The 19,871-nt window shown below is 45.4% G+C and overlaps 1 protein-coding gene across 1 annotated transcript; it reads left to right on the top strand.

Moving 5' to 3' along the window:
• Positions 1–129: 129 nt before the first annotated feature.
• Positions 130–19,244, top strand: LOC126291448 (homeobox protein Nkx-2.2-like; the record flags this gene model as incomplete). Its single annotated transcript, XM_049984962.1, has 3 exons — positions 130–208; positions 9,232–9,525; positions 14,929–19,244. Coding segments are annotated over 3 exons (552 nt in total), but the record flags the coding sequence as incomplete, so codon positions are not given.
• Positions 19,245–19,871: the final 627 nt, after the last annotated feature.

Here is a 19,871-nt window from a genome sequence, read left to right on the forward strand (position 1 = left end):
GCGGTGCCGCCGCCCCCGCAGCAGCTGAGCCCGGACAGCACGTCGCCGGGCACGCAGGGCCACGGCCAGGCGCACGGCTCGCCGCCCCCGCCGCCCCACGACGCCGCCCCCGACTCGCAGCTGCAGCGCGCTCCGCCGGACGTGCACGAGGACGGCGACAGCCGTGATTCGGAGCGGCTGCACCACCACCAGCAGGGCGCCCACCCAGGTCAGTGTTGCCGATAGAGATTAGCAAACTCGTTCATCCTTGGGAACTAGTTCACTGCTGATCGTTCTTTTTTGGGAACCGTTCATTTTTACTCGTTCACCGTTCATTTGTGCTTGGTATATGGTTCTTATGAAAAACTGAAAACTGGTAGTGTAGGTGACTGAAGGATGCAGGGCACCAAGAGGGGGCACTTGCCTCCCCCCTGGAGTAAAGAGCTATTACTCATTACAGACTTCTTACACAGTTTTTGAAGTAATTGCTGTCATTCTGCACAACCTCGTTTAGCCAACTGTAGCGTTGTGTGGCTGATCGCAGGGAAATACACTCCTGGAAATTGAAATAAGAACACCGTGAATTCATTGTCCCAGGAAGGGGAAACTTTATTGACACATTCCTGGGGTCAGATACATCACATGATCACACTGACAGAACCACAGGCACATAGACACAGGCAACAGAGCATGCACAATGTCGGCACTAGTACAGTGTATATCCACCTTTCGCAGCAATGCAGGCTGCTATTCTCCCATGGAGACGATCGTAGAGATGCTGGATGTAGTCCTGTGGAACGGCTTGCCATGCCATTTCCACCTGGCGCCTCAGTTGGACCAGCGTTCGTGCTGGACGTGCAGACCGCGTGAGACGACGCTTCATTCAGTCCCAAACATGCTCAATGGGGGACAGATCCGGAGATCTTGCTGGCCAGAGTAGTTGACTTACACCTTCTAGAGCACGTTGGGTGGCACGGGATACATGCGGACGTGCATTGTCCTGTTGGAACAGCAAGTTCCATTGCCGGTCTAGGAATGGTAGAACGATGGGTTCGATGACGGTTTGGATGTACCGTGCACTATTCAGTGTCCCCTCGACGATCACCAGAGGTGTACGGCAAGTGTAGGAGATCGCTCCCCACACCATGATGCCGGGTGTTGGCCCTGTGTGCCTCGGTCGTATGCAGTCCTGATTGTGGCGCTTACCTGCACGGTGCCAAACACGCATGCGACCATCATTGGCACCAAGGCAGAAGCGACTCTCATCGCTGAAGACGACACGTCTCCATTCGTCCCTCCATTCACGCCTGTCGCGACACCACTGGAGGCGGGCTGCATGATGTTGGGGCGTGAGCGAAGGACTGCCTAACGGTGTGCGGGACCGTAGCCCAGCTTCATGGAGACGGTTGCGAATGGTCCTAGCCGATACCCCAGGAGCAACAGTGTCCCTAATTTGGTGGGAAGTGGCGGTGCGGTCCCCTACGGCACTGCGTAGGATCCTACGATCTTGGCGTGCATCCGTGCGTCGCTGCGGTCCGGTCCCAGGTCGACGGGCACGTGCACCTTCCGCCGACCACTGGCGACAACATCGATGTACTGTGGAGACCTGACGCCCCACGTGTTGAGCAATTCGGCGGTACGTCCACCCGGCCTCCCGCATGCCCACTATACGCCCTCGCTCAAAGTCCGTCAACTGCACATACGGTTCACGTCCACGCTATCGCGGCATGCTACCAGTCTTAAAGACTGCGATGGAGCTCCGTATGCCACGGCAAACTGGCTGACACTGACGGCGGCGGTGCACAAATGCTGCACAGCTAGCGCCATTCGACGGCCAACACCGCGGTTCCTGGTGTGTCCGCTGTGCTGTGCGTGTGATCATTGCTTGTACAGCCCTCTCGCAGTGTCCGGAGCAAGTATGGTGGGTCTGACACACCGGTGGCAATGTGTTCTTTTTTCCATTTCCACGAGTGTATTATTGGGTGGGGCACGGAAAACCGGCCGCGACTACAGACTGCTCGCCAATTACGGACGATGTGGTGTTGCCCGTTACGAGCAGATACAACAAACAGACAAACATGTAATCAGAATGAGATTTTCACTCTGCAGCGGAGTGTGCGCTGATATGAAACTTCCTGGCAGATTAAAACTGTGTGCCCGACCGTGACTCGAACTCGGTACCTTTGCCTTTCACGGCAAGTGCTCTACCAACTGAGCTACCGAAGCACGACTCACGCCCCATACTCACAGCTTTACTTCTGCCAGTATCCGTCTCCTACCTTCCAAACTTTACAGAAGCTCTCCTGCGAACCTTGCAGAACTAGCACTCCTGAAAGAAAGTATATTGTGGAGACATGGCTTAGCCACAGCCTGGGGGATGTTTCCAGAATGAGATTTTCGCAGGAGAGCTTCTGTAATGTTTGGAAGGTAGGAGACGGATACTGACAGAAGTACAGCTGTGAGTAGCGGGCGTGAGTCGTGCTTCAGTAGCTCAGTTGGTAGAGCACTTGCCCACGAAATGCAAAGGTCCCGAGTTCGAGTCTCGGTCGGGCACATAGTTCTAATCTGCCAGGAAGTTTCAGACAAACATGTAATAATTAGGCAGTGAAGAAATAACAAGCTAATGCAAGCAACAATGGCGAAACAATCGATGACGATGTGTAGAGAGCTGGAGAAGAGAACATGAAAATCTCATGCGCTATAGCACATGTAGTCTTGTAAACCTGTTGGTGGCTGTTCCCCAACTTAATAGACCAGAAGTGTCTTGTATAAAATTCTTCGTTTCCACTTCCACTACGTAGCTATGCTACGTTGTAAACAATAATCGTTTACACCCTATGTATACTTCACGTTGTTTCTGAGTTCGTAGGCGAAGCAGACTTTATGGAAGCATAAAATAAAATGTGATTTTCTCATCATACTTGCGCCACATGCTTAGTAAAAATTAGGTTTTTAAGTTGCATTATTATGGTGCAGCAAAAATAATAATAATTAAGTTCGCAGTAATAAAGTTTTTGGTTTGAAAGCTCCATCTGAACAAATGTTTTCGAGATAATAAGTAAATACGATTTTATGGCACTCTATGTCTTTTCAAATGGAGAGGCGCCGCTTTTCCTACTGAGCGAAAATGACCCACAAACCACTTTTTTTTTTCCTCAAAGAATCAAATCTAGCAGGTAATGCAGACTGGAAACAACCAAACTTAAAAATAATTAGATCCTTTCTAAATGTAATGTTTTGTATATGAAAGATACACTAAAATCGCTTTATATGTATTTTCTTACACACAAAATTAAGCAAATTATTGAAAGTTAGTTGCTAAATCAAGTCGATGAAACCAAAAAACATATGAACAACAATAAACTTGCCTTGTTATAAGTATGTCTTCTGCTGTTCAGCAATATAATGAAGTGAGCTGATATGCCCTTTTGTTACCTGAAAAGACGTACCTGTTACATACAACGTAATTTTTATGTAATTTACGTAACTATAAAATACTTTTTGATTACCGGCCATGGACGCTGAATAGCCAGACCCAAGTGAGAGAACAGTTTTGAACACATGTAAAATAGGCGAGCGCAGTGAACGAAACGAACAACTGGATACTGAACTAACTGGGAGCAGTCGGCAGTGGAACTGAGACAGGTGGTCATGCGAAGAACGACGAGTGCGGCCGAGGGAGGCCGAGACTGAGACGAGCACACGACCGAGGCTGGAGCGAGAACTGCCCAAGTGACCGCCGCGACCGAAGTGAACTAGTGAACTATGAACTGATCGTTCCTCGTTCCCGGGAACTGTAAGTAAACCGCCGCGACCGAAGTGAACTATGAACCGATCGTTCCTTGGTATTCGTTCCTCGGTACTGTCGTTCATCTTGGTGAACCGTTCCTTTGCACCCTTCCGTTCGCGAACTACCCATCTCTAGTTGCCAACCCCTGTGTACTAAGCACACTAGACGAATAACACTGTTCAACAATGAAATTTTTACACTAACAAAAGTAACCAGTCTTTATAGGTTTTGGATCGTGAATTCCAGAATGACAGTAATTTTTGTTGTTACGTTCTTGTTTCTGTTCCTCAGCTGCGTTTCCTTGCTATGCAATGAATGCCACTGAAATCATGCGTGAATGATACGTTTCAAGCAGTTACACACTGAGGTGACAAAAGTCACGTGACAGCGATATTCACAAATACAAATGGCGATAGTATCGCGTACACAAAGTACGAAAGAGCACTGCACTAGCGTAGCTGTCATTTGTACTCAGGTGATTCATGTGATCATGGTCGCACGACAGGAATTAACAGACTTTAAAAGTGGGATGGTAGTTGGAGCTAGACGCATGGAATGGGAGATTCCATTTTGGAAAACGTAAGGGAATTTACACTACTGGCTATTAAAATTGCTACTCCAAGAAGAAATGCTGATGATAAACGGGTATTCAATGGACAAATATATTATACTAGAACTGACATGTGATTACGTTTTCACGCAATTTGGGTGCATAGATCCAGAGAAATCAGTACCTGAGCAACCACCTATGGCCTTAATAGCGGCCTTGTTACGCCTGGACATTGAGGCAAACAGAGCTTGGATGGCGTGTACAGGTACAGCTGCCCATGTAGCTTCAACACGATACCACAGTTCATCAAGAGTAGTGACTGGCGTATTGTGACGAGCCAGTTGCTCGGCCACCATTGACCAGACGTTTTCAATTGGTGAGAGATCTGGAGAATGTGCTGGCCGGGGCAGCAGTCGAACATTTTCTGTATCCAGAAAGGCCCGTACAGGACCTGCAACATGCGTTCTTGTATTATCCTGCTGAAATGTAGGGTTTTGCAGGGATCAAATGAAGGGTAGAGCCACGCGTCGTAACAAATCTGAAATGTAGCGTGCACTGTTCAAAGTGCTGTCAAAGCGAACAAGAGGTGACCGAGACCCCATATCATCACGCCGGGTGATACGCCAGTCTGGCGATGACGAATACACGCTTCCAATGTGCGTTCACCGCGATGTCGCCAAACACGGATGCGACCATCATGATGCTGTAAACAGTACCTGCATTCATTCAAAAAAAAAAAAAAAAAACATAACTGTTTTGCCGTTCGTGGACCCAGGTTCGTCGTTGAGTAGACCATCGCAGGCGCTCCTGTCTGTGACGCAGCGTCAAGGGTAACCGCAGCCTTGGTCTCAGAACTGATAGTCCATGCTGCTGCAAACGTCGTCGAACTGTTCGTGGAGATGGTTGTTGTCTTGCAAACGTCCCCATCTGTTGACTCAGGGATGGAGACGTGGCTGCACGATCCGTTACAGCCATGCGGATAAATTGCCTGTCATCTCGACTGCTAGTGATACGAGGCCGTTGGGATCCAGCACGGCGTTCCGTATTACCCTCCTGAACCCACCGACTCAATATTCTGCTAACAGTCATTGGATCTCGACCAACGCAAGCAGGAATGTCGCGATACGATAAACTGCAATAGGCTTTAAGCCTACTTTTATCAAAGTCGAAAAACTTGATAGTACGCATTTCTCCTCCTTACACGAGGCATCACAACAACGTTTCACCAGGCAACGTCGGTGAACTGCTGTTTGTGTATGAGAAATCGGTTTGAAACTTTCGTCATGTCAGCACGTTGTAGATGTCGCCACCAGCGCCAACCTTGTGTGAATGCTCTGAAAAGCTAATCATTTGCATATCACAGCATCTTCTTCCTGTCGATTAAATATCGCGTCTGTAACACATCATCTTCAAGGTGTAGCAATTTTAATGGCCCGTAGTGTAATATTCGTAGATTCACAGTGTGAAGAGTGTGCGGAGAATATCAAATTTCGGTCATGAGCTCTCACGACGAGCAACGCAGCGGTGCTTACAGACAAGCAACACTGCGTGAAATAACCGCAGAAAAACGTATCTGTTAGGGCAGTGTGGCGAAATTTGGCGTTAATGTGCTGTGGCAACAGACAACCGACGCTAGTGCCTTTACCAAGTCCAGAGCTGGTAAGAGCTGATGGTAGGATTCGAGTGTGGCGGAGATCCCACGAAGCCATGGACCTAAGTTGTAAACAGGGCACCATCCGAGATGGTGAATGGCTCCATAATGGTCTTTGCGTGGAATGGACTGAGTCTTCTTTCCCAACTGGATGGATCACTGCCTGAAAATGATTACGTTCGTCTAGTTGGAGACTATTTGCAGCCAGTCATGGACTTTATGTTCCCAAACACGTCACCAGGTCACAACTGTCGCGATTGGTTTGAAGAACATTCTGAACGATTCGAGCAAAGGATTTTGCCACCCAGATCGATCGACATGAATCTCATCGAACATTTATGGCACATAATGGAGAGGTCAGTTTGTACACACAGTCCTCCGCAAGCAACACTCCCGCAATTATGTAGCGGCAGCATGGTTCAGTATTTTTGCAGGGGACTTTCAAAGACTTGTTGAGACCGTGCTATGTAGAGATGCTAGAGTTGTAAGCCGGGGAAAAAGAGGTTCCCCTGGATAGTACTAGTTAGCTCAAGAGTTTCGTCACGTGTGGCGACAAGCTTGACCACATCCTCAGATATATCTATAGGTCAACACGTGCTCTGCGTGATATTACGTCAGTGTTTGTTTCTAGCGAACGCAGTCTGAGACTATTGCCTTCTGGAGTGCCCAGCTGTCCATTCTGACTTCTGAGTGTTTGTGTGAATTCCTAAGGGACCAAATTACTCTCTACTTAAACTAAATTATGCTCAGAACAACACACACACACACACACACACACACACACACACACACACACACACACACACACACCCTTGCCCGAGAGAGGACTCAAATCTCCGGCCGCGCAATCCGTGACAGGGCGCCTCAAACAGCGCGGGCCTCTCCGCGTGGCATGAGTGTCTGAGTTATTGCGTGGAATAAAAACTGCTGTTATGCCCCACACATGTGTTAATAATCCAAACAACTTTTATTACATATGAACAGAGGCAATTGTTTCACAGGTAAGTGAAGATTGTGTGAGAAACATTGAGAAAAGCTGATTTCCTGTATTTTGGTTGCTGTGGGAAGTGGAGGAGTAAGCTGTATGCAAAAAGAGGTGAGTTGTCAGTGTGGGAAGTAACAGACAGCCTGAATGTGGATGAGTGGAACGCCAGGTGGGTAAGAAAAGAATGAATTGGAGCCTTCGTTTCGGGTGGGGTGGGTAGGGTAGCTTATGGTTGGAAGGAAAGGTAAATGTCAGGGCTGAGTTCATATACCGGGTTGGAGGAGGCGAAGGTGATTGAAACGACATTAGGAATGAACATGGAGACCGAGGAAATACGGGACGTGTTGATGGAGATGCGGCATCGGTCCAGCATTTTCAAGGATGAGAGATGCTCTAGAGTGATGGAGGTCAAGTTTACGTGAGATGTCTAAGGTGTTGGAGGAGGCGTTTGACTGTAAGCGGTACAGGTGACAAGTGGGAGAAGCTAGTTGGATAGAGAGAGGGTCGTTCTAAGATTTGGAGTGAATGATAAAACTTTGGCACAGTGGACGTCCACGCTATATAGGCATGGGTAAGAGTGAGCCAGATGAGATTATGTGTATACGACGGACGTGACATTTAATCTCCGTGTGCGTCTGGTTACCATGTTCGTATTTGACAGAGTGTCAGTCCAAGATACGAGGGTCACTCCAAAAGAAATGCACGCTATTTTTTTAAAAATCCATCTTTTATTCTACATGTTTGAAACTTTTACAGTGTGTAGATACATCCTTTAGGGACAATATTTTCATTTCTGCACATAATTTCCATCCCTCTCAACTGCCTTACGCCATATTGGAACCAACGCCTGTATACCCGCACGGTAAAATTCTGGACCAACCTGATGGAGGCACTGTTTGGCAGCGTGCAGATGGGAGTCATCATCTCCAAACCTTGTTCCACGAAGAGAGTCTTTCAGTTTCCCAAAGAGATGATAGTCTCATGGAGCCAGGTCAGGACTGTAAGGCGGGTGTTTCAGTGTTGTCCATCCGAGTTTTGTGATCACTTCCATGGATTTTTGACATACATGTGGCCATGCATTGTCGTGCAACAGCAAAACATCCTGCTTTTGCCGATGTGGTCGAACACGACTCAGTCGAGCTTGAAGTTTCCTCAGTGTCATCGCATATGCATGAGAATTTATGGTGGTTCCACTTGGCACGATGTCCACAACCAAGAGTCCTTCGGAATCGAAAAACACCGTAGCCATAACTTTTCGAGCAGAAGGTGTGGTTTTGAATTTTTTTCCTTGGGTGAATTTGCACGATGCCACTCCATTGATTGCCTCTTCGTCTCTGGCGAAAAATAATGGAGCCATGTTTCATCACCTGACACAACTCTTCCAAGAAATTCATCTCCGCCATTTTCGTACTGTTCCTAAAGTTCGCTGTATACCGTTTTTCTTGTTCCTTTGTGAGCCACTGTCTACATCCTGGGAACCCACCTGGCACAAAGCTATTTTAATGCCAACCCTTACAATATTCGGCAAACACTTCCTTTATCTATCCCAACGTAGCGTGACAATTCGTTCACTGTCGGCAGCTACCAAATCGTTTAACTCTCTGCACATTGTCTGGAGTGTGTGCAGTACGAGGCCTGCTGCTGCTAGGACAATCCTCAATATTGCCGTGCCCGCTTCAATCACGTAACCTGCTTGCCCACAGACTAACTGTACTGCGATCTGCGGCAACATCTCCATCCACCTTTTTCAACCTTTTGTGGGTGTTTCACAGCACAGGAATTCTATGACAGAACGTTGCTTCTGAGGAACGTCAAGTGTAGCAGCCATCTCGAAGACATGCTGTGACGGCACCAATCACGGGAACAGGTTGAACTAATTTTGAAAACAAGCGGGAAAGGTGTATCTACACACTGTAAAACTTTGACACATGCAGAATGAAAACTGTATTTTTTACAAAAATAGTGTGCATTTCTTTTGGACCGAGCGAGGTGGCGCAGTTGTTACCACACTGGACTCGCATTCGGGAGGACGACGGTTCAATTCCGCGTCCGACCATCCTGATTTAGGTTTTCCGTGATTTCCCTAAATCACTCCAGGCAAATGCCGGGATGGTTCCTCTGAAAGGGCACGGCCGACTTCCTTCCCTAAACCGATGAGCACGCTGTCTGGTCTCCTTCCCCAAACCAATCAAACAATTTCTTTTGGAGCGATCCTCGTGTAATGCTACTGATAATGAAGACGCCTCTGACCTGGTGTGTTCGGGGTTCCTCAACAGGTGAGGACCAGGGAGCGCAGGGGGGCGGCGAGGGAGCCGCCGGCGGCCAGCCGGCGCAGCAGCCGCAGCAGAAGAAGCGCAAGCGGCGAGTGCTGTTCAGCAAGGCGCAGACGTACGAGCTGGAGCGCCGCTTCCGCCAGCAGCGCTACCTGTCTGCGCCCGAGCGCGAGCACCTCGCCTCCATCATCCGCCTGACGCCCACGCAGGTCAAGATCTGGTTCCAGAACCACCGCTACAAGACCAAGCGCGCCCAGCAGGAGAAGGGCCAGCAAGGTGTGTACACTGCCTGCCCGCCTGCCTGCCTGCTCCACTTCCACTTCATCTCCTCTCTTTTCCTCTGCCAGTATCCTAACTCTATCAGTTTCCTTCATCTCTCTCTCATTTCCTCTAACTCTTGCTTTTGTCTTTGTCTCTTTCTTCCTTCACCAGCATCCTCACTCTTTCATTTTTCTCCCTCTCTCTTTCTACATGTGCATCTGCATCCATACTCCGCAAGCCACGTGGCGGTGTTTGGCGGAGGGTACCTTGAGTTCCTCTATCGGTTCTCCCTTCTATTCCAGTTCGTGGAAAGAAGGATTGTCGGTATGTCTCTGTGTGGGCAGATTTTATCCTAATCTCTTCGCGAGATATACGTAGGAGGGAGCAATATACTGCTTGACTCTTCGAAACTCCAACAAAAGCCCGTACCGAGCTACTGAGCGTCTCTCCTGCAGAGTCTTCCACTGGAGTTTGTCTATCATCCCCGTAACGCTTTCGCGATTACTAAATGATCCTGTGACGAGGCTCGCTGCTCTCCGTTGGATCTTCTCTATCTCTTCTATCAACCCTATCTGGCACGGATCCCACACTGCTGAGCAGTTTTCAAGCAGTGGGCGAACAGGCATACTGTAACCTACTTCCTTTGTTTTCGGATTGCATTTCCTTAGCATTCTTCCAACGAATCTCAGTCTGACATCTGCTTTACCGACGATCCTCATATGATCATTCCATTTTAAATCACACCTAATGCCTAATCCCAGACAATTAATAGAATTAACTGCTTCCAGTTGGTGACCTGCTATATTGTAGCTAAATGATAAGGGACCTATCTTTCTATGTATTCGCAGCACATTACACTTGTCTACATTGAGACTCAATTGCCATTCCCTGCACCATCCGTCAATTCGCTGCAGATCCTCCTGCATTTCAGTACAATTTTCCATTGTTACAACCTCTCGATATACTAAAGCATCATCCGCAAAAAGCCTCAGTGAACTTCCAATGTCATCCACAAGGTCATTTATGTATATTGTGAATAGGAACGGTCCTACGACACTCCCCTGCGGCACACATGAAATCACTCTTACTTCGGAAGACTTCTCTCCAATGAGAATGAGATGCTGCATTCTGTTATCTAGGAACTCCTCAATCCAATGACACAATTGGTCTGGTAGTCCATATGCTCTTACTTTGTTCATTAAACGACTGTGGGGAACTGTACCGAACGCCTTGCGAAAGTCAAGAAACACGGCATCTACCTGTGAACCCCTGTCTACCTGTGAACCTGTGTCTATGGACCTCTGAGTCTCGTGGACGAATAGCGCGAGCTGGGTTTCACACGACCGTCGTTTTCGAAACCCATGCTGATTCCTACAGAGTAGATTTCTAGTCTCCAGAAAAATCATTATACTCGAACATAATACGTGTTCCAAAATTCTACAACTGATCGACGTTAAAGATATAGGTCTATAGTTCTGCACATTTGCTCGACGTTCCTTCTTGAAAACGGGGATGACCTTTTCCCTTCTCCAATCGTTTGGAACGCTACACTCTTCTAGAGACCTACGGTACACCGCTGCAAGAAGAGGGGCAAGTTTCTTCGCGTACTCTGTGTAAAATCTAATTGGTATCCCATCAGGTCCAGCGGCATTTCCTCTTTTGAGCGATTTTAATTGTTTCTCTATCCCTCTGTCGTCCGTTTCGGTATCTACCATTTTATCATCTGTGCGACAATGTAGAGAAGGAACTACAGTGCAGTCTTCCTCTGTGAAACAGCTTTGGAAAAAGACATTTAGTATTTCGGCCTTTAGTCTGTCATTCTCTGATTCAGTACCATTTTGGTCACAGAGCGTCTGGATATTTTATTTTGATCCACCTATCGCTTGGACGTAAGACCAAAATTTCTTAGGATTTTCTGCCAAGTCAGTACATAGAACTTTACATTCGAATTCATTTCCTTAAACTCTTTTGTTTCTCTCTCTCTCTCTCTCTCTCTCTCTCTCTCTCTCTACTCCCCTCAATCGCTTTCCTCTAAAACTTCTTCATTCTTCCTTTTTCCTCTCTCTCTCTGTCACTCTGTCTTTCATCTCTGACTCTTGCCTCTATTTCCTTCTCTTTCGCTCCCCTCTCCCTGTCTGTAATATCTTATACCATTTTCTAAAACTCCCCCTGTCCTTTTTATCTCTGTCACTAATTTTTTGCTCTAGCCTTTTTGTTTTTGTCTTAAATATCTTCTACCTTGTTTGTTTTGAAACTCTCACTCACTTACTTGTTGAGTCATCAAACTCCTGCCTGATTTGATGCAGTCCCCCACACGTTCATCTCTGTGTCGACCTCAATTATTTGTTGCGTGTTTCCCAGTGTCTGTCTTCCTCTATAGTTTTAACCTCTACAGCTACGTCTAGCACTAAGGAGAATATTCCATGATGTTTTAGCACATGTCCTGTTATACTGTCAGTTCTTCTTGTCAGTATTTTCAATTCGTTCCTTTATCCTCCGACACTGCAGAGAACCTCATAATCTCTTACCTTGCCAGTCCATCTGATTTTCAACGTTCTTTTGTAGCATCACATCTCAAATACTTCGATCCACTTCTGTTTTCGCTTTCCCACAGTCCACGATTCACCGCCATACAATGCTGTACTCCAAATATACGTTCTCAAAAATACCTTCTTCGAATTAAGGCCTATGACTGATATCAATATACTTCCTTTTGACAGGAATGCCCTTTTTGTTTGTGCTAATCTGCTTTTATGTCACACTTGCTGAATGTATCGTGTTTTATTTTGCTTCAAAGGCAGCAGAATTCCTTGACTTTGTCTACTACGTGAACATCAAATTTTAACTTGAGCTTCTCTCGGTTTTCATTTCTGCTACTTCTAATTACTCCTTTTTTTCTTCGGTTTATCTCATTCCACATTCTCTACTCATTAGACTGTTCATTCCATTCAACATATGCCCTAATTCTTCCTCACCATAACTGAAGATAGCCGTTTCATCAGCAAATCTTATCACTGATATTTTTTCATCCTGTTTTAATCCCACTCTTAGACCCTTTCATTTATTTCCATCATTGTTTCTTCAACGTACAGACCCAACAGCAGGAGTTAAAGGGTGCAACGCTATCGTACACCTTGTTCAATCCGAACTCCTCCAGTGCTATTGCCCCCTTTTGGTTTTTGTATGCATCGTATAAACCCGTCATCTACATTCCTTCTTGGTGTAGCAATTTTAATGGACAGTAGTGTATTCTGATCAGATGAAGCTCCATATGAAATTTTGTATTTTTTCGGTTTTAATAAAATCTGCAGTGAAATTGGGATTGTGAGGCCGAAAGTGCAGGAGCTCAGGTCCATATGTAGGAGGGTAAGAGTGGAGAAACTTCAGGATAAGGAAATCAGGCACTAGTACACAAAAGCTCTCTCAGAAAGGTACCAGTTAGTTGAATGTAGTCAGTTACAGTCATTGGAAAAGTAATGGACAAGGTACAGGGAAGTGTGTAAAAGTAGGATGAAGCAAACAGCTTGGTGGAATGACACAGTCAAGGCAGCCTGTAAAAGAAAAGAGAAGGCGTATCGAAAATGGCTACATACTAGAACTCAGGTAGACAGAGAAATTTATGTTGAAGAAAGAAAAGTCAAACAGATAATTGCAGCATCCAAGAAGAAATCTTGGGAAGACTTTGGAAACAGGTTGGAGACTATGGGTCAAGCTGCTGGAAAACTATTCTGGAGTGTAATTAGCAGTCTTCGGAAGGGAGGTAAGAAGGAAATGACAAGTATTTTGGACAGGTCACGAAAACTGCTGGTGAATCGTGTGGATGCCTAAGGCAGATGGAGGGAATATTTTGAAGAGTTGCTCAATGTAGGTGAAAATGCTATCAGTAATGTTTCAGATTTCGACGTAGAATGGGATAGGAATGATGATGGAAATAGGATCACATTTGAGGAAGTGGAGAAAATGGTCAATAGATTGCAGTGCAATAAAGCAGCTGGGATGGATGAAATTAAGTCGGAACTCATCAAATACAGTGGAATGGCTACACAGGATAATTGAAATGGCCTGGGAGTCGGGAAAGGTTCCATCAGACTGGACAAAAGCAGTAATCACACCAATTTTTAAACATGGAAACAGAAAAGATTGTAACAACTACAGAGGTAATCAGCGTTGTGGGTAAAATCTTCTCAGGTAATGTTGAAAGAAAAGTGCGAGTATAAGTAGAGGACAAATTGGATGAAAATCAGAGTGGGTTTAGGCCTCTTAGAGGTTGTCAGGACCAGATCTTTAACTTTCGGCAAATAATGGAGTAGTGTTATGAGTGGAACAGGGAATTGTATCTATGCTTTATAGATCTAGAAAAGGCATATGACCGGGTTCCTAGGAGGAAGTTAATGTCTGTTCTACGAGATTATGGAATAGGAGGCAAACTTTTGCAAGCAATTAAAGGTCTTTACATGGATAGTCAGGCAGCAGTTAGAGTTGACGGTAAATTGAGTTCGTGGTTCAGAGTAGTTTCAGGGGTAAGACAAGGCTGCAACCTGTCTCCACTGTTCTTCATATTATTTATGGATCATATGTTGAAAAAAATAGACTGGCTGGGTGAGATTAAGATATGTGAACACAAAATAAGCAGTCTTGCATATGCGGATGACTTAGTTGTGATGGCAGATTCGATTGAAAGTTTGCAAAGTAATATTTCAGAGCTAGATCAGAAATGAAAGGACTATGGTATGAAGATTAGCATCTCCAAAACGAAAATAATGTCAGTGGGAAAGAAATATAAACCGGTTGATTGCCAAATAGGAGGAACAATGAGGAATCAAAGAAAAACTGGGAATGAACTCTATAGATGCAGCAGTCAGGGCGAACAGGCTTAGATGGTGGGGTCATGTTACACGCATGGAAGAAGGAAGGTTACCCAAGAGGCTCATGGGTTCAGCAGTAGAGGGTAGGAGGAGTCGGGGCAGACCAAGGAGAAGGTTAAGAATGATTTTGAAGTAATAGGTTTAAGATCAGAAGAGGCAGCAATGTTAGCACTGAATAGGGGGTCATGGAGGAATTTTATAAGGGAGGGCTATGCTCCCGACTGAACGCTGAAAGGCATAATCAGTCTTAAATGACGATGATGATGATGATGATGATAATAAAACCCCATGTCATTCCAAGTATGTGTGTCAATTTGTACCTCTCTACCTACATTATTCCTTGATTTATTCAGTTTTCAAATTTATACAGACTTTTTGATCACCCGGTATTTTCATCGTGTATCTTTGCTTACCCTCTACCAGGGTTTGACGATGTGTGCTTTGACGTCAGACACGCGTCTGTTGCGTCTTTTTTCCCCATTTCTGAGAGAGCTGTCCGCACGTGTTACAGGCTGCGTGCACGACGGCGGGCCCGGAGGTGTTCCGGGGGCGGGCGTGGGCGGCGCGGGGGCGGTCCCGTCGCCGCGGCGGGTGGCGGTGCCGGTGCTGGTGCGCGACGGCAAGCCGTGCGTGGGCGGCGGGGGCGGCGGTGCCGCGGGGGCGGCGGCCAAGGCCGTGGGCGGCCCCCAGGAGCTACCGCCGCAGTACGCGCCGCTGCTGCAGCCACCGCCGCCCCACCGCGCCTGGTGGTGAGCCCTCTGACGCAGACGTCGACGCCGCGGCCGCTTCGTGCCAGCAGTACAAAGCACCCTCCACCGCCGCACACAGCCGCTGCCTAGTGAACGGAACAACTCTACGCATCAGTGACCCACGCCCTGACCGGGATGGACGCTAGAGCTCTGTTGAACTGCCACGAGGCCATTCACTCCTTCCGTACCACAAGACTGCCACGCTCCACCGCGCAGAAAACCTGTATTTCCACGACACCTGGCACCTCATTTCTTCAGCCTTCCGTACGACCTAAGCTCCCCATCGAAGAAGCCAACCTCATGTGGGCGAAAATCGATCACCGTCACATATCTAGTCTCCTTTTTTGATTTGCTACGGAACCGTTCTCTCATACTCTACTGCATACCAACATGGATTTCCACATCTGTCGCGTCATTTTCAGCGATCCGATAGAACTGCACCTTCTCAGTAGCATAAGAGAACGCCAGATGCTAAGTTGACATTCATATCTTGCTGCAGTGGTGTTCAGAACCGTTCGTGTTCAATGACGAATTTTAAGAAGACACGAGGTATCGTTTACGTTACGATGGAGCTATGCCGTGTCATAAGTGGCATTTCATTACGAGTCAGCAGAACTGCCATACATAAACCTCGTTTGTTGAAAAAAAAAAAAAAAAAGAACATCGGCTTAAAAGAAGCAATGGATCACAGTAATGATCAGTGGAAAATAAAATCTTAACAAAGTTGCCTGCTTGCCTGATGGAAGGTGGTGAAAGCGCTTTTTCTGGGCATGAATGGTCTCAGTTTCATAACGTCATGAGTTCAGCCTTCCGAAAGAACTTCTGGTACACTAGTCTCAATACCGTCTGCGAACAAAAAGTGCCTGATTCCATCTAAAAAATTTGCATGCTTTCATCGGATTTATCTTTCCTTGGTCAAAAATTTGAAAAAAGAAAACAAAGAAGGATACATATGGTAGTTTGTAAAGTGATGAAGCAAAGCCAATGTGATTGGAGACTTTTAATTAAGACAGAAATTTCGGTGTATAATTTTCGAATGCTGACAGAGAAAAGAAATATCGGCTTACAAGAAAAGAGTTGACTGTAATAATGAGCAATGCAGCAAACAGGTGCAGGGATCCAAGAAATGAGGGGCGCGGGAAAAAATTCTACTCCCTTTAGATGTGCTTCTTGATTGACCTACTCAGCTGAAAGATGGTGAAAGCTCTGTGGTTCTGAACAGGCACGAATAACTTTCCAATTTCCTAAAACAAAATTAAGCACTTCAAAAATACCCCGAAGTCCGGAGATTCATTCTACAGATGTGCTACTCAACCTTACCGTACGAAATGGTGGAAACAATACCTCATTCGTGGACTGGAATGGTCTCGTATCTTTCAAAAATTCAGCAGAATCCAGCGACGAACAACTGAAAACGATGAAAACTGTAGTGTGGTCTCAAGAAACAGCTGATGTGAATTAATGATTTGCCTTCGGAGATACTGCTTGACTTATTTAACTGATTAAAATACGGCAAAAATGTCATATTTTCTTACAGGAAGAATTTTCGAGCTCGATAGAGTAAAATTAATTCGACGACTTTATAAAGACCAGAGAAGCATTGTAGATATGTGCTACTCAGTCATGCTGGACGGAGTGGTGGAAACAGTACGTAATTCGTGGACTGGAATGGTCTCGTACCTTTCAATAGTTCAACAACATGCAGTAACCAACAATGGGAAACAATGAAAACGTTAGCACGATTCCAAGCAGCAACAGGTAGGGAAGACCTCTGCTGTGTTTAGAAATATTGCTTTTATTCATGCGTCTGAAAGAAAATCCTGTATTTCGCTTCAGGACTGATTCAGGAGACACTTACCGACTGTACGGTGGAAATACTGCGCCATTCGTGCGCTGGAATGGTCTCGTGGCTAACGATAAACAGAAAGCTGTAATCTAAAGAAAGCTTTAACAGACTCCACTTATTTTCATGGTTGTGGAAAATGGTTCTACTTACGCCCTTTCCAAGGTCAGATCGTCATTCATTCAGCAGGCCAGCACGGTTTTGAAGCGGCCAACACGTCGAGTGCAGAGACAAAAAGCGAGGATGAGGAAGTGAAGGAGATAAAGAAGAGCCGAGTTCAAAAACTGCCAGCAGGTGGGAGCGAGGACTTCACCGGCTGTGGATCTCAGAGGAACCGCCCCAGATCTCAAGTCAAGTTCGTCTTAGTCACACGTGCAGAGTTCCCCTGATCGTGTGAACGTGTATATTCGTGTGTGTATGAGAGCGTGTGTGACTGTGTGCGCCGTGGTAACTCGTTCGTCTCGCGTGCCGTTCGTCCCACGGGCTGGACAATGGCGCGATGTGCCCCTGTGTTATGTGAGGGTGTAAATATTTTGCGTGAATGTTTGTGTCGTGCTTCGTCTGTTTGTTGTGGGGCGAAGCGAAGCTAGTCCCCCATCACTTAACTTTGTGTGTGTTCCAATTGTTCGTCCTGAGAGGACAACAATTATGCCCAGTTTATACTTATACATATGTATTATTATACAAACGATGCGCCACTACCAAGGTACCGCAGTAACAATGTATGTTTTAGTACATTTGTTCGTCCCGGATGCTGGACAACAATGACGTAGGTTTGTCCTATATTGTAACGAAGCCTGGTTTTGGTTTTGTTTACTGGCAGTTTTGGGGTTTAAGATTTCTTTAATTTTTCTTGCCTTCTCTCTCTCTCTCTCTCTCTCTCTCTCTCTTTCTTTCCTTCTTTCTTTCACACGTGAGCGGTGGTCGTCTTTGCGATGGGACACTACGCGCTTTAATCTTCATTTTTATTTTTCTTGTTATTGTTCTTTTTAATATTTTTTGTTTTTCTTATCATTTTTATACGGCACACTGTTCGGCGTGCGAATAGTCAATAGTGTGCAACAAATGTTTTTTTATTAATTTTTACTGTTTTGTACTGTATTTGTTCGATTCGAATGTGATCAACAAATCTATATACATATATATAATATATATTTCTTTCGTTTTAACATAGACGGTTTTCTGTCTTTACTTTCAGTATTTTATTTCTCACCGGTATAAATTGTTCTTCACCATCATTAGTGACGAAGGTGGGTACGGAGTGAGCAAGGAATGGATTCACTTGTCCCTAACCCGCTCCCCAAAGCATTTTGCAGAAATGTTGGAATTAAGCGTTTGTCATTGTCTGAGTTGTCATTACAGGGCGAAAAGATAATTACCAATGCATACAGTTGTCTACACAAACTACACATAAAAATAGAGTGGAAGGTGTCATGAAATGTAACACACTTTTCACAAAACGGTCAAAGTATAACGAAACAACATTTAGTAAAATGAAAAACTTACACTCCATTTTAAGTAATGATGCATTGGAATGACCAGGTTTCGGAACCTTCATTACCATTCTCTCAGCATAATAGCTGATTAGTTGATGTCCTTCATCGTTAACTCGCAAGTAGTGGACCAAACGACTCACTGCGTCTTTAGCTCTGCAACTGTTGGACACATTATCTTTTTGCTGTGCAAAATTTTCCACGTCCTCTTGGATGATTATGTAACGTTATTACAATATTTTTACATTGGGCATAATCAACATATGATTTTACCATTTCATATTACCACATACGATCTCTTCTGCTTGGTCAGACTGATTGACTCTGCACTGCCTGGTAGAAACATGATGACCACCGGATTATTGGCCAATGGTCAACACACATCTGGTACATAGAATTTTTGAGGAACTACTGGCAGCACACAAAATTTCATTAAAACAAGTTTCGAATTCGTATAAAATCAGAGAGGGATTGGTGTATGTGAGTAACCTCATGTCACAAGGTGGGGCACTTGTTGGAGGGCCATTTTCATTCTCTCCTCCTTTTTTCTGACACTCGGAGAATGGGTTATTTTTGATACCTATCAGATATAGGTAAGTGGGAAGGAGTTCACGCTTCCATACCAACAAATTACTGCTCGCCTGAAATTTTCGAAACCAGTGGGTTTCTAATGGCGGGATGGACTCTTTAGTTCCACTCTCTTTTCTGCCAAAATAAGGCCAAACGGTGTGTAATGTGAATTTTTAGATACGCTACACACTGCTAAAATCGACGTTTGTTTGGCCCCTAGGCTGCCTCTTCTCCCCCTCCCACGCTCCCCCCCCCCCCTCCCCAAAAAAAAAAAATCAATGCTCCTCTGCTGAAGCCGATTACTCCCTAGATGTCCGCCGATATAGCATCAGAATTACGGAACTAGCAATGATAAGTCTGTTAATGGCCAAAGCGAACTTCATAACTGATGTTCTTGGTTAACTGGTATGGTAAAATGTCAACAAGTGTTGCAATACGAAAAGTGCGTCAAAAACATTTCAGAACATCGGCATTTATTGGTATCAAAAATATGTACATACAAAACGTCAAACGATATTGATAAGGCACTACATAGAAGCATCCATTGTGTTCTTTCCTTGTAAGTATAAAAAAAGCTCAGGAAGAACTGTTTTATCTCCTGAAGTAGACCTGACTATTTATTATTATTATTCCCACTTTTACTACGTATTTAGTTTCTAGTAATTTAATTTTCCTTCTAGATTTGTGCATATCTTCATAAATTTTCTTCAATATTGCTTCTTCTAATTAATGTTTGAATTCCTGGTACCTATGTAGCTGGAGGTCGTACTGTCTTCTTCCTTCCTGGTGGAACCCATTCCATAATCCGTTGTGGGTCTCTCCTCCCACTTGCGGGATTGTCATTGCCATGTAAATTATTTTC

This window comes from Schistocerca gregaria, chromosome 9, assembly GCF_023897955.1.
Source record: "Schistocerca gregaria isolate iqSchGreg1 chromosome 9, iqSchGreg1.2, whole genome shotgun sequence".
In the NCBI taxonomy this organism is placed as follows: Eukaryota; Metazoa; Arthropoda; class Insecta; order Orthoptera; family Acrididae; genus Schistocerca; species Schistocerca gregaria.